Here is a 21,496-nt window from a genome sequence, read left to right as displayed (position 1 = left end):
TTCATAAACAGAAAGATGTTTTGATTTGCATTGCTCTTTATAAGTGTATTTCCTAACCCCTCGGTTTTGGTGTGATTCAATTTTTAATTAATAACCCCACAGCAAACTCGAGAGGGTGAGCTTATTTGCATACACTCTAGGAGGGTTGCAATGTTGCCCCCAAATTCAGACAAAAGAGATTTACAGTGCAGAAACCAGAGAGAAAATAAATATTTTTCCATATAAGTTCCAGAGTTTAGAATCAAAATCCAATGAATATTCTTTCCCGAGGGTCAGTGAGCTTAAAACCAATTTTGGATAATTCACTTTTCTGTTGACTTCATATGATGTGATGGACTTGCAGAGATGAATCAAGTCTTGTAGGCAATAGTACAACATTCCCATCAGAAGCCAGGTGTCCAAATTGGGCCAGAGCTCCTTGTCTGTGAGACTGCTTGTCAGATGATAAAAAAGGAGACTACAGTTTTGCAGTTCAGTAAGATTCCACAAGCCAGAGGCCAATGTCACATGAATCTCACCTCTCCACAATGTGTTCGACAAGGAGGTTTATCTCTTGTCTGGGTGCATGTCTGTAGATCTATGAAGGTACAGTAAGAAGTCTCACAACACCAGGTTAAAGTCCAACAGGTTTATTTGGTAGCACAAGCCACAAGCTTTCAGGGCGCTGCTCCTTCATCAGGTGAGTGGGAGTCGTGTTCACAAACAGGGCATATAAAGACACAAACTCAATTTACAAGATAATAGTTGAAATGCGAGTCTTTACAGGTAATCAAGTCTTAAAGATACAGACAATGTGAATGGAGAGAGGGTTAAGCACAGGTTAAAGAGATGTGTATTGTCTCCAGCCAGGACAGTTAGTGAGATTTCGCAAGCCCAGGCAAGTCATGGGGGTTACAGATAGTGTGACATGAACCCAAGATCCCGGTTGAGGCCGTCCACATGTGTGCAGAACTTGGCTATCAGTTTCTGCTTAGCGATTCTGCGTTGTCGTGTGTTGTGAAGGCCGCCTTGGAGAACGCTTACCCGAAGATCAGAGGCTGAATATCCGTGACTGCTGAAGTGTTCCCCAACAGGAAGTGAACACTCCTGCCTGGTAATTGTCGAGCAGTGTTCATTCATCCGTTGTCGTAGCATCTGCATGGTCTCTCCAATGTACCATGCCTCGGGACATCCTTTCCTGCAGCGTATCAGGTAGACAACGTTGGCCGAGTTGCAAGAGTATGTATCATGTACCTGGTGGATGGTGTTCACACGTGAGATGATGGCAACTGTGTCGATGATCCGGCATGTCTTGCAGAGGTTGTCGAGGCAGGGTTGTGTGGTGGTGTGGTGCCACGACACCACACAACCCTGCCACAGCAACCTCTGCAAGATATGCCAGATCATCGACACGGATGCCATCATCTCACGTGAGAACACCATCCACCAGGTACACGGTACGTACTCTTGCAACTCGGCCAACGTTGCCTACCTGATACGTTGCAGGAAAGGATGTCCCGAGGCGTGGTACATTGGGGAGACCATGCAGATGCTACGACAACGGATGAATGAACACTGCTCGACAATCACCAGGCAGGAGTGTTCTCTTCCTGTTGGGGAACACTTCAGCAGTCACGGGCATTCAGCCTCTGATCTTCGGGTAAGCGTTCTCCAAGGTGGCCTTCAAGACACACGACAACGCAGAATCGCTGAGCAGAAACTGATAGTCAAGTTCCGCACACGTGAGGACGGACTCAACCGGGATCTTGGGTTCATGTCACACTATCTGTAACCCCCATGGCTTGCAAAATCTCACTAACTGTCCTGACTGGAGACAATACACATCTCTTTAACCTGTGCTTAACCCTCTCTCCACTCACATTGTCTGTACCTTTAAGACTTGATTACCTGTAAAGACTCGCATTCCAACCATTATCTTGGAAATTGAGTTTGTGTCTTTATATGCCCTGTTTGTGAACACAACTCCCACTCACCTGATGAAGGAGCAGCAAGCGCTCCGAAAGCTTGTGGCTTGTGCTACCAAATAAACCTGTTGGACTTTAACCTGGTGTTGTGAGACTTCTTACTGTGCTTACCCCAGTACAACGCCGGCATCTCCACATCAGATCTATGAAGGTGGCAGGGTAGGTATATAAGGAGACTAAGTAGGCATATGGGATGCTTGCCTTTATTAGTCAAGGCATAGAATATGAGCCGGGAGGTTATAATGGAACTGTATAAAATGCTTGTTAGGTTAACTGGGGTACTGTGTGCAGTTCTGGTCACCACAATAGAAGGATATGATTGCACTAGGTAGGAGATTCATCAGGACGTTGCATGAGCTGGAGTGTTTTAAGCTACGAAGTGAGGCTGCTTAGGCCTTTCCTTAGAATAGAGAAGGCTATGAGGGGGACCCAATTGAGATGTAGAAAATGATGAGGGACATTAATAAGGTAGATTAAAAGAAACTTTTCCCCTTTAGTAGAGGGGTCAATAAGCTGTGGGCATAGATTTAAGGTAAGGGGCAAGAGATTTAGAGGGGATTTGAGGAAAAACTTTTCACCCAGAGAGTGATGGGAATCTGAAACTCTCTGCCTGAAAGAGTGGTAGAGATGGGAACCCTCGCAACATTTAAGAAGCATTTAGATGAGCACTTAAAATACCATAGCATACAAGGCTATGGACCAAGTGTTGGAAAATAGGATTAAAATAGATAGGAGTTTGATGGCTGGTGCAGATACGATGGGCAGAAGGGCCTCTGGAAAACTCTCTAACTCCATGGGTCCCTGTGATTGTTAAATGTTTATTGCTGAATAAAAAGAGACATGTCGAAGTCTTTCATCTTGCACTCATCAGGACACTTTATAAGAATACCAGTACAAAGGGAAAACAACAATTTATACTGTATGGGAAGAGAATGCTGACTGGTTGGCTAGTAGACTCTTGATTGGTCGAGGCATTGCAATGGAGAATACACCAATTTATGGGTGCAAGACAAAATTACCTCTTTTTTTCAGCAACACTCTTAAGCAATGCCCTTAAGCTCTGTACCAAACGACTAATTGTTAAATGTTTCAACTATTAAGAATTGAAAGGAAGGTTGTGGGGCTCTTTATCTGTGGAGCAAGCAGACTTCTGTTGGCCAGCTTGGGTTATGAACTGTAGATGACCTTTGTATAACTTTCTTTGAATTTGATCTGTGCAGACCGCAGGGGGTTGTTAGTGACTCTTCAGGGATAATGATGAATGCATTTCCTCAGTACTGGCAAGCTGTTTCTTGTTTGGGGTCACAGACAGACACTAATTCCATATTCGATTTTAAGTTTAAATTCATTAGATGCATTCATTTTTAAAAAGTCAAATAAATAATTAATGGTCCTAGTTACATATTTTAAGTAGAAAATATTGGACCGGACTTTGTGGTTTTTAATGGCAAATGATGGCAAAACTTTCTACATCTGCATTCCTGCAAAACATATAGCAATGTCTGCACATACACAGTTAAATGTGGAAATCCAGATGTTGCTGTCAGTAATTCCTTGCTGTCCCACAGGGTGCTGTATCCTTGCAGATTAAATCATTGAATTTAGGAAAGCTTCCCTTTTTACATTGCAACGTTGATGTCAAAAGTCTAGAAAAAGTTACACCCTTTTCATGAGGTGCAACTGGGTGTTTAATGGATACTGAGTCATAACAATGCTGACTAATCTCTTTGTTTCCCCCCCTCCCAGAACTAATTAAATATTTGAGTAACACAATTTTTTCCATTATGAAAATTCCATCATTTTTAATATTTAAAAAAAAGTTTATTTCAGCTTTGAATGTGTATGTCCCATTCTTTAATTCACTCTAAATTCATATAAAAAGTGAAGGATAATGCTTTTTACCGCTGCTTTGTCTCTGAGAATTCTTCGGTATGGTTGACTGTTTGCCCTACTTTATGACATCATTTTTGCTAGATACCTGGAGATCCCATCAACCTGGCACCAGATCCAAACTAATGTTGGGAAATCCATGCAACAGAGATCACTTCTTTGTAGGCAGCTTAGTTTGAGGTCAGCAGTTTTGTTTGAGGTCAGCAGTTTTGTTGCTGATCACAAAATCCAGGCTATGATCCGTCTCCTTGAGTAGACAAAACTGCAAAATTGCACAACTCTAAAGACTTAAGCTAATCCCTCAAGTTACTTTCAAATACCCTTTTTTCTTTCTCTCTATTGTTATGAATGCCTTTATTAATCTAAGCTGCTTTATGGTAACTTCGAATTGTTTTTCTCTCTTAGAATTCCGAACTAACTGATTTCAAGACTCTCATTAAATAAAACACCCTTTTTATATCGAAAAGATGGATTTGATGGCACTCAGTTTTGAATATCTAACTACTAAAATTTGCAAAGGAACTGTCAATCAGCTGCAAACTAAACAATGGCATAGCTAACATTGTTTAATTTTGTATTATCCTTCGCTCGAGCCTTTAACTGAATCTTGTAACACTTGTGATAATACCATGTCTTTAAGAAATGTATTTCTATCATGTTTCTTGTAAGGGGTATGTTTAAAATTCAGCTGTTTTACACAGTGGTAATTTGTCCGTAACAGGCAGTTGACATGCTGGGAATGCAGGCTAATGATTGATTTTAGCTAGGAATGTATTTGTTTTAGTCTGAGTTAATGCATTTTTTTTTTATTTTGGTTTCTCCCCTGAGGTTTCAGAATAGGGTTTCAATTAGGTTGATTGACAAATGCAGTCATGTGTTAAAGAGTGGAGCCAAGCTTACAGGAAAAAAGTGGTCAGTTTCTGCCTGGTTCTGAAAGAAGCAAGAAGTGTCTTTCTCTCTCTGGAGGTGGCTGTTTGGGACTGTCAGAAGACCGGTCTCTCTGTCTGTTTCTCCAGAGGTGCTCAAAAGGTCCTAGGACTGTTAACAAGTGCGTAAGCCTGAGTGTGATGGGAATTACATTGGTTACATAAATGTGGGTTCAGGAGATAAATGACTGATCATAACACACACCACTCCATGATAAAGAGTAATTAAATGTAATCTAACTCGTTATTTTGTATGTTTCAGTTTCTGTTCCCAGATGCTGCTGCTGATGCATTTAATGCTAAACGTAGTACCTCAAGAGGAAGTAATGTCGCTACATTTGAAGAAGAGGGTTGTGTAGGTTCCAGAATCTTCTATCTAATTCAACCCTAGAAAGTCTTTTTAACTGTTTTAATTGTTGGAGGTTGCTTTATTTCTTCTGCATGTTGCAGCAAAATAAGTTTCAGTAATGATTGGTATAAACTTTTAGGCATACTTGTTCCTTCCCGCTGAGCTCAGTATTTATGATGCTAATGTGAGAATATGAAGAGGAGGTGGTGTGGCTACAATTGAAGATGCTAAATTGGCTGCAGAATTTAATGTAGTGTGCTCAAATTGTTTCTTCATTATTCAATTCTTGTTCCAAACTATAGCATTGTATGAGCTTCAGACTTATGTTTGTGTTAATCCAATTATTTTTGATACACAAGAAAAAATGATGAGTCAAAAGGTTATGCGCTCAGGTTCTGCTAGAGAGACTTGAGCACATAATCTGGGAAACAGTTGAAAGCAGTATGGAGGAAGTGCTGAAGTTTCAGAGCTGCCCTTATTCAGAGACCTTGGCTATCCTCTTGGGCAGATGTAAAAGATCTCGCATCATAATTTGAAGAAGAGCAGGAAAGCTCTCCTAATGTCCTAGTAAATATTTATCGTATAACTAGCACGTAAAACATATCTGGTCACTTATTTAATTGCTGCTTGTGGGACCTTGCTGTGCACAAATTGGCTGCTGTGTTTCAGTGGTACAACAGTGACTACACTTCAAATGTACTTAATGGACATCCAGTGTCATGAAAGAGCTCATATGGTTTCAAGTTCTTATTTCTTTTCTAGCACTTAATATTTAAATTTCACACTGCAGAAGAAATACAGTTTAGATGATTAGATTACACTAAATAGACAGATGATAGGAAAATGTGTGCATGTTTTATATGTATGCATTTTGTGTGAAAGCAGGGGAGTAGGGAAGATTTTGTGTCCAAGATTAATTTCTAGGAAAACTAAATGGACAAAATTAAACCATCTTTACTGAAACACTTGAATGAAACTGTCAGTCCATCCAATACTACAAATGTTGCTCTCAGCTATAGCCAAATATCTTTACTAATCCTTTGAGGATAAGGAGAGTATTCGTGGATCCGAGAAATATACTAAATTAGAATTTATTATGCGCCATAACAAATAATTTAATACATGTGGGAATGTTCTTTTTGTGTCTAATCGTGATTTTAATAATGGATGAATTGATTGCATACTCAGACTAGCATTTGTCAGAATTTTAAGTTGATGTTTACAATAACATTTTGCAGCATTTTCACAGGCATGTTAAACCTGTCTCTGTCAAATACTCAAAGTTTAGATAATTTCCTGTGTGGCGTAAATGGAGAATGTAATATTCTTGCATTGTTTTTCTTTCCTTTCCTCATTTCTATCTCCTGTTTGTCTAAAAAATGGACTTGTTGATTTATTCTACTTGATGTGTCCTCTCACTTTTTTTTTGCAATTTTACACACTTGTGTACCTCTCATGAGGAAACACTTTTTTCCTCCCTATTTGGAGATCTCCATCAGCATTAACCTGAATGGCATTCTAAAACTTCAAGCTGTTGAAAATTACATGCTAGTTCAGTTTCCTGATAGTTGCATGTAGCCCGATTAGGCTTGGCAGCATGTTTTGTTGTCTAGCTCTTTTGAAATTTGTATTTAGACTTGTATAAGTGCTACAGTTTTGGTTTGGTGACCGGCATGTAAATTTCTTTCTGAAAATTGTTCTTTTTTATGTCAGCTGGTCCAATGTGCCTGCACCACTGCTATCTGATTTAAGCCAGCTAATTATGTTACAGTAATCCACTTTAAACTGTTCTTTCCTCATTTGCATGATATTTCCCTGGTTATTTAAGATTTCCTTTAACTATTTACCAAATTCATTTTTCATCAGTCATAGAATCATGGTTGTATAGAAATTTATGGTCCAGAAGGAGGCCATTAAACCCATCATGGCTGTGACTAACTGGCTTCTGTACCAACTTTTAATTTAATCCATAAATGTGTGCAAAAATATGTTTACTGGTTAAAAGGTTTTTATAATTTAAGATGACTCGTGAATTGGTTATATTCTGGTATATTATCGATTCATGCTATCTCATTTCCCAGTTTTTGTTTCTAAATTCAATAACACCAGTATATAAAATTGGTAAACTTATATGTACTAATTATTTCTATTATGTTTTTATTGTTTATCTTCATCAGAGCCTTTACAGTCAATTTAAATCGGCTCCTTCAGACAGCTTGACATACAAACTGGCTTTGTGTCTCTGTATGGTTAACTTTTATCATGGCGGAATGAGGGGTGTGGCCCACTTATGGCAGGAATTTGTCTTGGAAATGCGATACAGATTGGAAAATAATTATCTTGTACCAGGGTAAGTTTTCTTTTTAAACAGTAAAGCTTCTGCCATGCATTCAAAAGCAAGAAGTTTAACAACACCAGGTTAAAGTCCAACAGGTTTATTTGGGAGCAAAAGCCACACCAAAACTTGTTAAACTTCTTACTGTGTTTACCCCAGTCCAACGCCGGCATCTCCACATCATGACTACCATCGACACCGCAAACTGCCGGCTCCAAGTGGAGAGGATCTCCAAGAAGATCGCGCATATCGACACAGACATCAGGTGTGGCTTTTGCTACCAAATAAACCTGTTGGACTTTAACCTGGTGTTGTTAAACTTCTTACTGTGTTTACCCCAGTCCAACGCCGGCATCTCCACATCATGCATTCAAAAGCCCAGGTTTGAATCTTTAGTATTTGTGGTTGTAGTCTTAGGTCATTTGGTGCAGCATGGAAAATCAATTAAGTTCTACATTCATCACCCTCTAATGACTGGCTGGATCCAGGTTGTATAGATGTCAAAGGTTCTGAAATTTAGGATGTGTTGTTTTGGATAATATGATTTAAAAAAAAATAAAGATGTTAATGATGAATACAAGTTTTGAACCTATGGATTGCTATAAAGTGTAACAATTAAATAATTAATTTTATTTTGCAGGTTAACTACTGGACCTCCAGATTTAAAATGCTGCTTGTTACATCAAAAACTTCAGGTAGGATTGAGAATTCCACCCATTAACTTTTATGACAGCAGCTGTTTTAAAATGTATTTATTAGTGTTACAAGTAGGCTTACATTAACACTGCAATGAAGTTACTGTGAAAATCCCCTGGTTGCCACAGTCCATCGTCTGTTTAGGTACACTGAGGGAGAATTTAGCATGGCCAATGCACCTAACCAGCACGTCTTTCAGACTATGGGAGGAAACCCATGCAGAAATGGGGAGAACGTGCAGACTCCGCACGAACAGTAACCCAAGCTGGGAATCAAACCCGGGTCCCTAACAGTGTGAGGCAGCAGTGCTAACCACTGTGCCACCCTTATACTTCAACATGCTTTCAGTTGAATTGACTGAATATCTCAATGCAAAGAAAAGTATAGTCTTGCTGAGTTTTTCTCAATTTTAGGTAAACACCTTGCATTCTTATTTACTATGAAAAATTGTTAAATATTAATGTCATTAAGCATTGTATTACACTGCTAAAACACCATTTTTTTCTCTCAACAGAAAAAATAATTTTTAACTTCATAGTCTGAAATAATGGACATTATTATTAATTATCTTAACTCTTAATAAGTAGTAGAAAATGTGTTTTTGTATTTAACTTTTAGTGTCAATAGTTTTAATATTTTTGCTAAAAGTAATGATGTTTTATCTACTTTCTAAGCATCTGATACTTACCACGACCTATACTCTATTTTAGATTCTTAAATTTAGAGATTGTACATTGAACCACCTTTTCAGTTCATGTTGCACAACAAATTCTGGAACTTAGCTGAGCAAACATCTTGTCAGCAAATTGTTTTTGGACATTTGTAGCTTTTCATTTCACCTTGCACATCAATAACTGGGACTATATCATCTTCCACCTCATGTTGGATTATTCCCCAGTGAAATGTCATTTGAAGTGTTCATTTCTCACTGAAAGAAAGAGCAATTTTCTTGCTGAGGCTATCTTGGCTTTAAACCAGTAAGACAGCTAGAGGATTCAACAATATATGAAACAAGCCTAAATATAAATGAAACAAGAGAAGTGAGTACAAGACAGACTTAACTATGAGAGCATAAATGGCCAGGATTCAATAGATTTATAGAACAGGTGTGCAAAAAGATGATGAGAAAAACAAAGGGAAATACTCTTTAAAAATTAGTTAAACTCTCTGTACAGCAATCCACATAGTGTCTGCTTTCAAACAAGGGAATGTCTCCAGGGAAAAATTGTTGAAGGTTCTAGAAGGATGTCTTTCTGTATAACAACAAGGAATCTGAAATTATTTTTGTCCCATATTCATATCTATGTATTTGTGTCTAAATTTAATTGTTTTTTTTAAAGAAAGGTAATCTGACCATGTTAAAAATGCATGACCCTTTAAGAGTAAACAGGACAAACCTCAGAGTGAGTTGAGAGCAGGTGATACTCATTGAAGCCTGTACTTGAGGGCTGAGTTTTTCGCCAGTGGGGGAGTGGCTTTCGGACCCGCTGGGAGAGGATCCTGAAGGGAAGAGAGGAAACTGATATTTGCACTGGATTATAGTACAACATTAGATCAGTTGTGAATCATAGAATGTCTTCTGCTTGTTTCAGTAAATGGATACCTGCCTATTAATCACGGAGAAAGATATATGAAGCAAACTAGGCAAAGAAATATAGAATAATAATGGGGTTTTCAACTACTTAAATTAATTAGCTGGAAAAGATGGGTAAAGAAGATGAGGGAATGGCATAAGAAGCCTAACTAGGGAGAATTCTCCACTGGATCTAGTCATGCAGAAAGAACCAGAGCAGATAAGAAAATTAAATGTTGGGACTTTTAGGCAACAATGGAGATAATATTTATTTCAAGATAGTAATTGACAAGGACCAGGCTTACACATTGGAGAAATCAAATTTTGAGGGACTGCAAATATAACTTGGGAAAATAAAATGGACTGTAATACTGGCAAACAGTTTTTAAAAAAAGTTAAAAACATTTAAAATGCTGTTTAACAATGGATCAATAAAACATAAGAACTGTGGATAAGGAATGTGGCATATATTAAGTACATGGACAGTAGTGGAGAGAGAATACAATGTGATTCGGAGAGAAGTCAAAAAACAGTTCAGAATAACTATGAAATTAAATTATCAAGAAACATAAGAAAATAACAAAATATTCTACAGGCATGAAAATGCAGGAATATCAAGATAGGAATATAACTACTAAAGGATGGGCAGGGTAAAGTCACAAGTAGTTCAGGTTTCAATCTTCTGATTGACATAAGGCAGAAAGTGGGGTCCCATTAGTCAGTGCTGATAACAATGCCGTTCACAATTTATATTGACAATTTAGACTTTGGACAATTTGGGAATTTGCGGATAAATTTGCGGTGGTTGGGGGAATGGGATAGTCAATATTGAAGAGGACTCCAATAAATTACATGAAAGATTAATAGACTTGCAGAATGGACATATGATTGGCAAATAAATTATATTTTATTAAGAAAAGTAAGAGGTCACATATTACTTGGGAATTGGTATCTTGTGTTAGAGCAATAAAAGGATCTTCAAGTAGAAGTACACATCAGTAAAAGTAGCAATGCAGGCTATCAAGGCCATAAAAAAGAAAACTAGGAATTCGGTTTATTTCTAGAGCGATGGAATTGAAAAATAGACAAGTCATGCTAAACCTCTATTGAACTTTGGTTAGACCAGACTTGGAGTATTATGTATAATTCTGGTTGCTGTTTTATAAAAAAGATGTAGAAACACTGGAGAAGATGCAAAAATGATTTACAAAGATGATTCAACAAGTATTGGTGGGGAAATGGCAAGTTGGGTCTCTTTTCTCTTGAAAACAAAAGGCTGAGAAAAGACCTAATAGAGACCTTTAGAATTATGAAAGGAATTGATGGAATAGACAGATGGAACATTTGTGAAACAGAGGAGATCATCACTATAAGATAGTCACCAGCAAATTGAGTACGGAATTCAGAATAAATGTCTTTACCCAGAGAGTGGTGAAAATATGAAATGTTTACTTCAGGGAATGGTTAAAGTGAATAGTATAGGTGCATTTAGGGGTGGCAAGATAAGGGAATATGATAGCGAGTTGCCATGATAGATTTAGATGAGGAAAAACAGGAAGAGCTTTGAGTGGAACATGAGCACGAATAATAAAAGCAAAATGTTGCGGATGCTGGAAATCTGATTTTAAAAAAACAGAAAATGCTGGATAAACTCAGCATGTCTGGCAGCATTTGTGGAGAGAGAAACTGAGTTAACGTTTCAAGTCCATATGACCCTTCTGCAGAGCTGAAGAGGTGTAGAAATGTAATTAATTATATAGTGGAGGAGTTAGGGCAAAATAGAAAAACAGGCAGAGGTCAAGGTAAAGGTGTCATGGACATAAGATAAAGGACTAGGTATGGTGCCATTAATGACTGAAGAGTGCTAATAGTGGCAAAAAGTAAGATAGCAGAATGTGTTAATAGGAGACAAAAGTCAGTGCTCAGTGGGAGTGAAACTGAATGACAAGGGACAGGTGGTCAATTGGGGGGGCGGGGGTGGGGTTTATATTGGGATAAGTCAAGGGAATCGAAAAATGGAAAGGTCAGGGGTGGGGGGGAGGGGGTTAAGATGGAGGGGAAAGTTCAGTCTAAAGTCATTGAACTCAAATGTTGAGTCCACAATGCTGTAACGTGCCTAATTAGAAAATCAGGTGTTGTTCTTCCAGCTTGCATTGGGCATCAGTGGAGCATTGCAGCAGACCTAGGACAGACATGAGCATGACAGCAAGATGCTGAGCTGAAATGGCAAGCAACCAGAAGGCAGGGATCATGCTTATGGACAGAACAAAGGTGTTCCGCAAAGTGTCATTTAGGGCAGAATTTGTTTTCCTCCCCAGAGAAGCAGCCAGGTTTTCTCTCCAGATCTTGTGACACTTTGTCAAACAAAAGCAGGGGGGGGCCATGTTTTGCATTGTTATTCCTGAGGGGCGGGGCCTAAAGACGCCAGTAAGGCTGGTTTCACAGGGATTGGGGAGCCCCAACTCAAATTAAAGTTAAAGACCCCCAGCCCCACTCCCACCCCCACCGACATCGGGACCCCTGGCAGACAAGGGGAGCACCCCCAACCCTCAACCACAGCGGGGCAACCTTCCCCCAATACTTAATGAACGGGGCACGGCACGGGACTTGCACTTTTGGGTGCCCTGACATGGTGCTTCACCCCTGGTGATGCCTAGACCTGCCAACCCATTAGTGATGTCACCCCCTGCCCGAAATGACATCAAACCCCTCCCCCAAGTAACATCATTGCCTTCCTGACCATGCCCACCCTCAGCTCACACAATACAAGCCAGAAAGGTACACAGATCACTGCTTCATTGCTTTTTATTTCATGAAAACAAGCTTGTAATTGATTAATTCAAATCCATAATGCAAGCCACAAGAACCCAAAAAAGTACAAATACACAAATCACTGCTTCAGTGCTTTGTAACTGATGCAAACAAGCCTGTAATTGATGCATTCAAATTCAAATCCACAACACAAGCTGCAAAATTACAAAACAAATTTACAAATGACAAATCACTGCTTTGGTGCTCTTTTAATTTAACAAGCCTGTAATTGATCAATTGAAATCCAAGCCTACCTGTTGTCAGCATGACGGTTGGGATGGTCAGTATTGCGATTTGTGTATCTTGAGACAAGCAAACATGGAACTGGCCATGATGAGCAATGAGATGGAGAAATCAGCTGATGATATGATTGCAGCACAGCACAGGCCAGTGAAGGACCAAATGAGCCAGAAAAAATCAGTGCAGGAACAAATACTCCAATCAAGTGGAGTCCAAGTGGTTTTGCTGGCAACTGTCTGGAAGGATTCCGTTCTTTGTCCAAAAGAGACTTTCTGAAGGCTAGTAGTGAAAGCAATGGGGGTTGGTGGTTACTTACCATGCAGTGGTTATAACTCACTGCATGTGACAGCCATGATATCAGACCAGCAAATAGTCGTCCCTAGAATTTAAACAAGAGAATATGGAAGAGGGAGATATTTTTAAGATTTTCTTGGTTTATCAGTGTTTGTAACCCATGACAATTTAGACAGCTTTTCTTCTGCACTTTTTCTTCACAAAATCATCGATATCATCATAATTTGCACCTGCGTCAAATGGGTCCAGAAAATTGCGGTCCCAGTCTGCGTTTAGCCTTCCCGATGTAGAGGAGACCACATTGGTAGCAGCAAATGCAGTAGAGCAAATTGAAGGAGGTGCAAGTGAAATGCTGCATCACCTGAAAGGAGTCTTTGGACCCCTGGACAGTGAGGAGGGAAGTGGTAATGGGGCTGTTGTTGCACCTTCTGCAATTGCATGATAAAGTGCCAGGGGAAGGGGATGAAGGGTTGGGGAGATGGAGGAGTGGACCAAGGTGTCACTGAGGGAAGGAATGGGATCCCTGGTTATGGGAAAAGGTACACATGTTTAAAGCACTGTTTTCAAAGGTGGTAACATTGGAACGGAGGTGGAGAAACTGGGAGAATGGGATGGAGTCCTTAGAGGGAGCATGTCTGAGGAGCTGTAGTTGAGGTAGCTGTAGGAGTCATAGAACATTACAGCGCAGTACAGGCCCTTCGGCCCTCGATGTTGCGCCGACCAGTGGTACTAATCTAAAGCCTCTCTAATCTACACTATTCCAATATCATCCATATGTTTATCCAATAACCACTTGAACGCTCTCAACGTTGACGAGTCCACCACTGCTGCAGGCAGGGCATTCCACCCCCTTACGACTCTCTGAGTAAAGAACCTACCTCTAACATCTGTCCTATATCTCTCATCCCTCAATTTACAGCTATGTCCCTCGTGCTAGCCAACACCATCCGAGGAAAAAGGCTCTCACTATCCACCCTATCTAATCCTCTGATCATCTTGTATGCCTCTATTAAGTCACCTCTTAACCTTCTTCTCTCTAACGAAAACAACCTCAAGCCCCTCAGCCTTTCCTCATACGATTTTCCCACCATACCAGGCAACATCCTGGTAAATCTCCTCTGCACCCGGTCGGTAGGTTTGTAATGAATATTGGTGGCCAGTCTATCACCAGAAATGGAGACAGATCAGGGAAGGGGAGGTGAGAGAGGAGTGGGATTTGAAAGCAAAATTGATCCATTTTTTCCAGGTCCAGATGAGAGCATGAAGTGGCATGGGATATGGTCACCAATGTAGTGGAGGAAGAATTGTGGGAGAGGGGCTGAGTAAGACTGGAACAAGGAATTTTCCACATATCTCACAAAAAGACAGACATAACTGTGGCCTATGTGATTACCATAACCACATCTTTTATTTGCAGGAAGTGAGACAAGTTAAAGGAGAAATTGTTGCTTGATTGAACAAGTTCAGCTTGGAGGAGGAGAGTAGTGGTGGATGGGGATTGTTTGGGCCTCTGAGGAAGAAGTGGAGAATGCCGAGACCCTCCTGCTGGGGGTGGAGGATTGGAGGAATTGTACGTTCATAGTGAAGAGGTGGTTAGGACCGGGAAACTGGAACATTTGATTGGGCCAAATGGCCTGTTTCTGTGCTATATATTCCATGTAATTCTTTCTCTGTCTAGCCCCGCAGTCAACTTTGATTAATTCATTAAGCCTGTTGCCTGTTACACTTACTTGTATAAACTTTAATTTGCTTTTGTAGAACAGAATACCATTGAATCTTGAATATTTAGAAAGAGAAGTGTTGTTGTATGTGAGGTACTCCCTCATTTGTTTCTCCACTCTGCCGCTCCCTGCTCAAATGGCACTATTTGAAGTCGGAACATTAGGGGTGGGATTCTCCCTTTAGTGTTGAATTCGCAAAAAACTGGAGTAAATCACGCTAGTTTTTCAGCAGGAGTTTAAAAAAGAATCTCACACCCTCTGTGCACTAGCGTGAATCACGTTAAAATCTGTGGGCGGGGCCTATTCCCGATGGAGAGGCTGGCAGCATGGCGCTGAGTGGGCCACTGTGCATGCACCGATCTGTCAGTGCTGAGATCGACGCATGCGAAGTAGCCCTGCATCGCTGGTCTCGATCCCCACCCCCACACAGGTAGTCCCAGATGCACTCCCAGCTAACCCATGTCCCTCCTCCTTTCCCAGCAGGCTGTGGGATGGCCAGCCCCAATTGCTGGCCTCCCTCCCTCACCTACCGATCCTGACTGTAGAGTGGCAACGGGATCCCTCACCCCCACCGATCGTCCTCCCAGAGGCCCCGTCCCCTTGGCCCCTGGGCATTGCCAGTTTGCCCCTTGGGCAGTTGCGGGGGGCCCAGGCTGGCAGTGCCAGGGTGCCAATGCCCAGAGGGCATCTCCCGGCACCCAACCCTCTGGGGGGGCCTCGATTGCCTCCACTTCACTCCAGCGGGATTGGGCCGCTAGTTCCCTGCAAGTGGGGCTATTGTAATCCCCGCTGGAGTGAAATACTCCTGGTGTGGGGAGAAGCTAGCGGGCCCAGAGACTTCAGTCCCGGGCTCGCTAATTGCATTGAAATTATAGTTAAATTAGGCGCTGCATATATAATGCAATTCCACGCTGATTTCTGGCACAGAGCTGATGGTGCCAACGCGCTCAGGCCCGGGCACCCAGCAGGGAGCCTGGGAAACGACCCCGCTAGAGTCTCCCGGCCTGCTGCACTAAAGCAGCATAATGGGATGGGAGAATCGTCCCCCCAGATAGTGGCATTTTAGTTATTGAAAATGATTCAGTAGGAATCAGAAAACTTGTTTGAAAAAGGGAAATGAGAGGAAAATGCTAAAGAGAAATTGTGTGGCTTGTGCTAGAATCAGTTGTGTTTTGTGACCATAATGCTGGAGCGGCTTGAGTTGAGCTTTGATGGATGCAGTTTATCCTATACAGTATTGTGTTCGAAGCTGCATTTGAGCCCTTGAGCATAAAGGAATGAAATGGAAAACGGTATAAAATTTTAACTTCCTGTGAAAAATTTTAATTTCAAGATGCTGAATTGTTGCATTGAGAGAAAAAAAGCAAGAGATGATGGAAGAAAACAAGCAACTGAAAATGCACTGGGTGGCTCAATGGACCGAAAGGTGTCAAATAGTAAAGGGACAACAGATGATAGAGACGTTAAGGAGAACAAAGGGGAATCATCTCAGCAGAAATCGTGGGAGTCATGGAGTGATAGTGAGGATGAGTTTTTTGAATGTCTGAGTGACACGGAAGATTTGAAAGTCAGTGAAATGAAAGATGGAACAGCAAAAGGAGAGGTGAAAGATGGTGGAAAGAAAGAGAACCAAAAGTGGAGACCTGAGGGACGTCTACATCAGCATGGCAAACTGACACTGCTTCACACAGGAGATCCACTTTGTGTTCCAGTTACACAGGTAAGAAATATTTTGGGTAACAAATATTACTTTCCAACTTGTATTGTATTTTATAATAAAGTATCTGACAAGGATACTTTCAAGTTTTTTTTATATATTAATATTCAAAGTCATCCTTCACAGGAATAAATTCAAATAATGTAATCACACTTGATGGCCAATTGGATAAATTTGTCACCAAGAAAGCAGATATCCCTGGTTAAAAAGGAAAATGGGCAGGATTTCCACTCCTAATTGCTAAATGTGTGCACAACATGTATTGTTACGATCCCCATGGAGGAATCGTAAACCAAAACAGCTCACTTCTTAACATAAATCAGAACCAATGTGAATTAACAGGCAAATAATACTTCAAATAAAAAGGTCAATCTCACTTTAATCAATACAACAAAGATAAATTGAACACAACAAGCATGCCCCATCAGCATGTATGGCATTACATAGCTACATCGTTCCACAATATGCTGCTGTTAATCCACACAGGTTAGGTTAGGAGTCCTATCCAACAACAGCTTTCACCCCTGTATTTCACAGGTATGATAGTTGGCAAGGTACAGTTTTATGAACCGACTCTCCCTTGGGTCACTGCAGTCCTGATAGTGTAGCTTTCCAGAGCTCATTTTCAACTAACTAGCCATAGAGTCATAGAGGTTTACAGCATGGAAACAGGCTTTTCGGCCCAACTTGTCCATGCCGCCCTTATTTTTTTTTTAAAAACCCTCAGCTAATCCCAATTGCCCGCATTTGGCCCATATCCCTCTATACCCATTGTGCTGGGACCAGAGTCCTGGCAAATCGTATAACTAGGGTCATTGATAGGGCTTTAAACTATTAAATGGGGGGGAGGGTGCAGAGGTATGGGGAATTACAAAATCGAAGGTAAAGGAGAGAGTACAAGTGCAGATTAATGTTGAGGATATTCAACTAGTTAAAGGAGTAGAGGGCTTGGGAGGTATTAGTAGCGTTTCAACAAACCGGGTCCAGATAAAGGCTGGCATAAATACACTTTGCCTGAATGCACGAAGCATTCGAAACAAAGTAAATGAGTTGATGGCACAAATCCATACAAATGAATATGATCTAGTGTCCATCACAGAAACGTGGTTGCAGGGTGACCGGGACTGGGGACTGAATATACAGGGTTATCAGGCATTTAGGAAGGATAGACAGGTAGAAGAAGGAGGTGGGGTAGCTTTGTTAATAAAGGATAATATCAGGACGGTAGTGAGAGACGACATAGGCTCTAAGGAGCAAAACGTGGAATCGTTGTGGGTGGAGATAAGGAATAGAAGGGGGAGAAAGACACTGGTACGCGTGGTCAATAGGCCCCCAAATAATAACTTAGAGGTGGGGAGGGCTATAAACAAGCAAATAATGGATGCGTGCAAAAACGGAACGGCAATAATCATGGGGGATTTTAACCAGCATATCGATTGGTCGACTCAAATTGGATGTGGAGGGATTGAGGAAGAGTTCTTAGAATGCTGTCGGAATAGTTTCATTGAACAGTATGTTACAAAACCTACGAGAGAGCGAGTTATCTTAGATCTGGTACTGTGTAATGAGACAGGTAGAATTAAGGATCTTCTTGTGAGGGATCCTCTTGGGTTGAGTGATCATAATATGGTTGAATTTCTGATACAGATGGAGGGTGAGAAAGTAGTGTCCCAAACCAGTGTCCTCTGCTTGAACAGAGGGGAGTACAATAGGATGAGGGCGGAATTGGCTAATGTAGACTGGGCGAGCAGACTGGTAGGTAGGACAGCTGAGGAACAGTGGAGGAGTTTTAAGGAGATTTTTTTAAGTACTCAGCAAAAATATATTCCGGTGATAAAGAAGGACTCTAAGAAAAGGGATAACCAGACGTGGATAACAAAGGAAGTAAAGGAGAGTATTAAAATAAAAACAGAGTGGCCAAAAAGAGTGGAGAATTAGTGGATTGGGAAAGCTTTAAAAAACAACAAAGAACGACTAAGAAAGCGATTAAGAAAGGAAAGATAGATTATGAAACTAAACTAGCTCAAAATATAAAAAATGATAGTAAAAGTTTTTACAAATATATAAAAAGGAATAGAGTGGCTAGAGTGAGTGTTGGACCCTTGGAGGACGAGAGGGGGGATTTAATAGTGGAAAACGAGGAAATGGCTGAGACTTTAAATAAGTTCTTTGTGTCGGTCTTCACGGTGGAAGACACAAATAGTTTACCGAATATTAGAGATCGAGAGTAGGTGGGAGGTGAGGTCCTTAATACAATTACTGTTACTAAAGAGGTAGTGCTTGGTAGACTAATGAGACTGAAGGTAGACAAGTCCCCGGGCCCGGATGGAATGCATCCCAGGGTACTGAAAGAAATGGCTGAGGTAATAGCAGATGCGTTAGTAGTTATTTATCAAAATTTGCTGAAATCTGGGGTAGTGCCGGCTGATTGGAAAACAGCTACTGTTACGCCGCTGTTTAAAAAAGGAAGTAGACAAAAGGCGGGTAACTACAGGCCGGTTAGCTTAACGTCCGTAGTTGGGAAGATGCTGGAGTCCATCATTAAAGAGGAAATAGCAGAGCACCTGGATAAGAATGGTTCGATCAAGCAGATGCAGCATGGATTCATGAAAGGAAAGTCGTGTTTGACGAATTTACTGGATTTTTATGAAGATGTGACTAGTGCGGTTGACAGAGGGGAACCGGTGGATGTGGTGTTTTTAGATTTCCAGAAGGCATTCGATAAGGTGCCTCACAAAAGGTTACTACAGAAGATTGGGGTACACGGAGTTGGGGGTAAGGTGTTGGCGGGGATTGGCTATCCAGTAGGAAGCAGAGAGTTGGAATAAATGGGTGCTTTTCTGGTTGGCAGTTGGTGACTAGTGGCGTGCCGCAGGGATCGGTACTGGGGCCTCAACTGTTTACCATTTACATAGATGATCTGGAGGAGGGGACTGAGTGTAGGGTATCAAAGTTTGCTGATGACACGAAGATGCGTGGGAAAGCGAATTGTGTGGAAGATGCGGAAAGTCTGCAGAGAGATTTGGATAGGCTGAGCGAGTGGGCGAGGATCTGGCAGATGGAATATAACGTTGGCAAATGTGAGGTTATCCACTTCGGAAGAAATAATAGTAAATTGAAACATTATTTAAATGGAGAAAAATTACATCATGCTACTTGCAGAGCGACCTGGGGGTCCTTGTGCACAAATCGCAAAAACTCAGTCTGCAGGTGCAGTAGGTGATCAAGAAGGCAAATGGAATGTTGGCCTTTATCGCGAGGGGGATAGAATATAAAAGCAGGGAGGGAGGTCTTGCTGCAACTATACAAGGCACTGGTCAGGCCGCAACTGGAGTACTGTGTGCAGTTTTGGTCTCCTTATTTGCGAAAGGATATATTGGCCTTGGAGGGAGTGCAGAGAAGGTTCACCAGATTGATACCGGAGATGAGGGGTCTGGCTTATGAGGAGAGATTGAACAGATTGGGTCTGTACTTGTTGGAGTTTAGAAGGCTGAGGGGTGATCTTATAGAGACATATAAGATAATGAAGGGGCTGGATAGGGTAGAGGTTGAGAGATTCTTTCCACTTAGAAGGGAAACCAGACCTAGAGGGCACAGCCTCAAAATAAGTGGGAGTCAGTTCAGAACAGAGTTGAGGGGGAACTTCTTCTCTCAGAGGGTAGTGAATCTCTGGAATTCTCTGCCCATTGAAGTGGTGGAGGTTACCTCGTTGAATATGTTTAAATCACGGGTAGATAGATTTCTGATTGATAAGGGAATTAAGGGATATGGGGAGCAGGTGGGTAAGTGGAACTGATTCGCCTCAGATCAGCCGTGATCTTGTTGAATGGCGGGGCAGGCCCGAGGGGCTCGATGGCCTACTCCTGCTCCTAATTCTTACGTTCTTATGTACCCATGTAACTATCAAAATGCTTTTTAAAAGATAAAATTGTACCCGCCTCTACTACTAACACTGGCAGCTTGTTTCAGACACTCATCACCCTCTGTGAAAAAATTGCCCCTCTGGACACTTTTGTATCTCTCCCCTCTCACCTTAAACCTATGCCCTCTAGTTTTAGACTCCCCTATCTTTGGGAAAATATATTGACTATCTACCTTGTCTATGCCCCTCATTATTTTATAGACCTCTATAAGGTCACCCCTCAGCCTCCTACGCTCCAGAGAATAAAGTCCCAGTCTGTTCAGCCTCTCCTTATAACTCAATCCATCAAGTCCCGGTAGCATCCTAGTAAATCTTTTCTGCACTCTTTCTAATTTAATAATATCCTTTCTATAATAGGGTGACCAGAATTGCACACAGTATTTACCAATGTCTTGTACAACTTCAACAAGACGTCTCAACTCCTGTATTCAATGTTCTGACCGATGAAACCAAGCATGCCGAATGCCTTCTTCACCACTCTGTCCACCTGTGACTCCACTTTCAAGGAGCTATGAACATGTACTCCTAGATCTCTTTGTTCTGTAACTCTCCCCAACGCCCTACCATTAACTGAGTAAGTCCTGCCCTGGTTCAATCTACCAAAATGCCAGTTCATGAACCAAGCCTAGTTAACAGTTGGTCACTTCTGGGATAGCACCCACCAATGTAACATCTCTGAGGCATTTACAGAACTTTCTAGGTTTTAGACCTTTTTCAGCCAACTTGCATGTTGCCTCCAAGAACTCCTATCTCCTTTTCTGCCAAACAGGAAAACAGACCTCTTTCTGAGTGACTTGTTTTCTTTTCCTTACAAGAGTTCGATGTGCTCCTCTTTCTATCTCTGTCTGCTTTCTCTTTGTGTCTGTATCTAATCTCCACCCTCCAGCTCCTCTGCATGTAACTCTCCTTTGTGTCTGTAGTTCTCCTTAATATCTACCAGCTACACTGCTTCTTTCTTAACTTCCTGTTGATACTGCTTTCAAGTTAAGGGCACCAGATCACATAGACCAGTATTTCTTTGTATTCAAGAGAATTACAATTGATCCCTTTACAATTGA

General features: G+C 41.2%; 1 protein-coding gene across 16 annotated transcripts in view; it reads left to right on the top strand.

Moving 5' to 3' along the window:
* The window catches only part of rab3gap1 (RAB3 GTPase activating protein subunit 1), a 71,445-nt gene that overhangs the window by 28,275 nt on the left and 21,674 nt on the right, over window positions 1–21,496 (top strand). For 10 of the 16 annotated variants that reach the window (XM_078228115.1, XM_078228114.1, XM_078228109.1 and 7 more), the window contains 4 exons: window positions 5,043–5,135; window positions 7,307–7,479; window positions 8,105–8,159; window positions 16,133–16,519. In XM_078228115.1, the coding sequence (XP_078084241.1) occupies window positions 5,043–5,135; window positions 7,307–7,479; window positions 8,105–8,159; window positions 16,133–16,519 (708 nt within the window). The remainder of the gene's footprint in view (window positions 1–5,042; window positions 5,136–7,306; window positions 7,480–8,104; window positions 8,160–16,132; window positions 16,520–21,496) is intronic. The other 6 variants (XM_078228119.1, XM_078228113.1, XM_078228112.1 and 3 more) reach the window with 1 other exon arrangement.

The sequence above is a fragment of the Mustelus asterias genome, chromosome 14, assembly GCF_964213995.1.
Source record: "Mustelus asterias chromosome 14, sMusAst1.hap1.1, whole genome shotgun sequence".
Lineage (NCBI taxonomy): Eukaryota > Metazoa > Chordata > Chondrichthyes > Carcharhiniformes > Triakidae > Mustelus > Mustelus asterias.
Note: the sequence above shows the minus strand (reverse complement) of the source record. Positions and strands in the feature narration are given on the sequence as shown.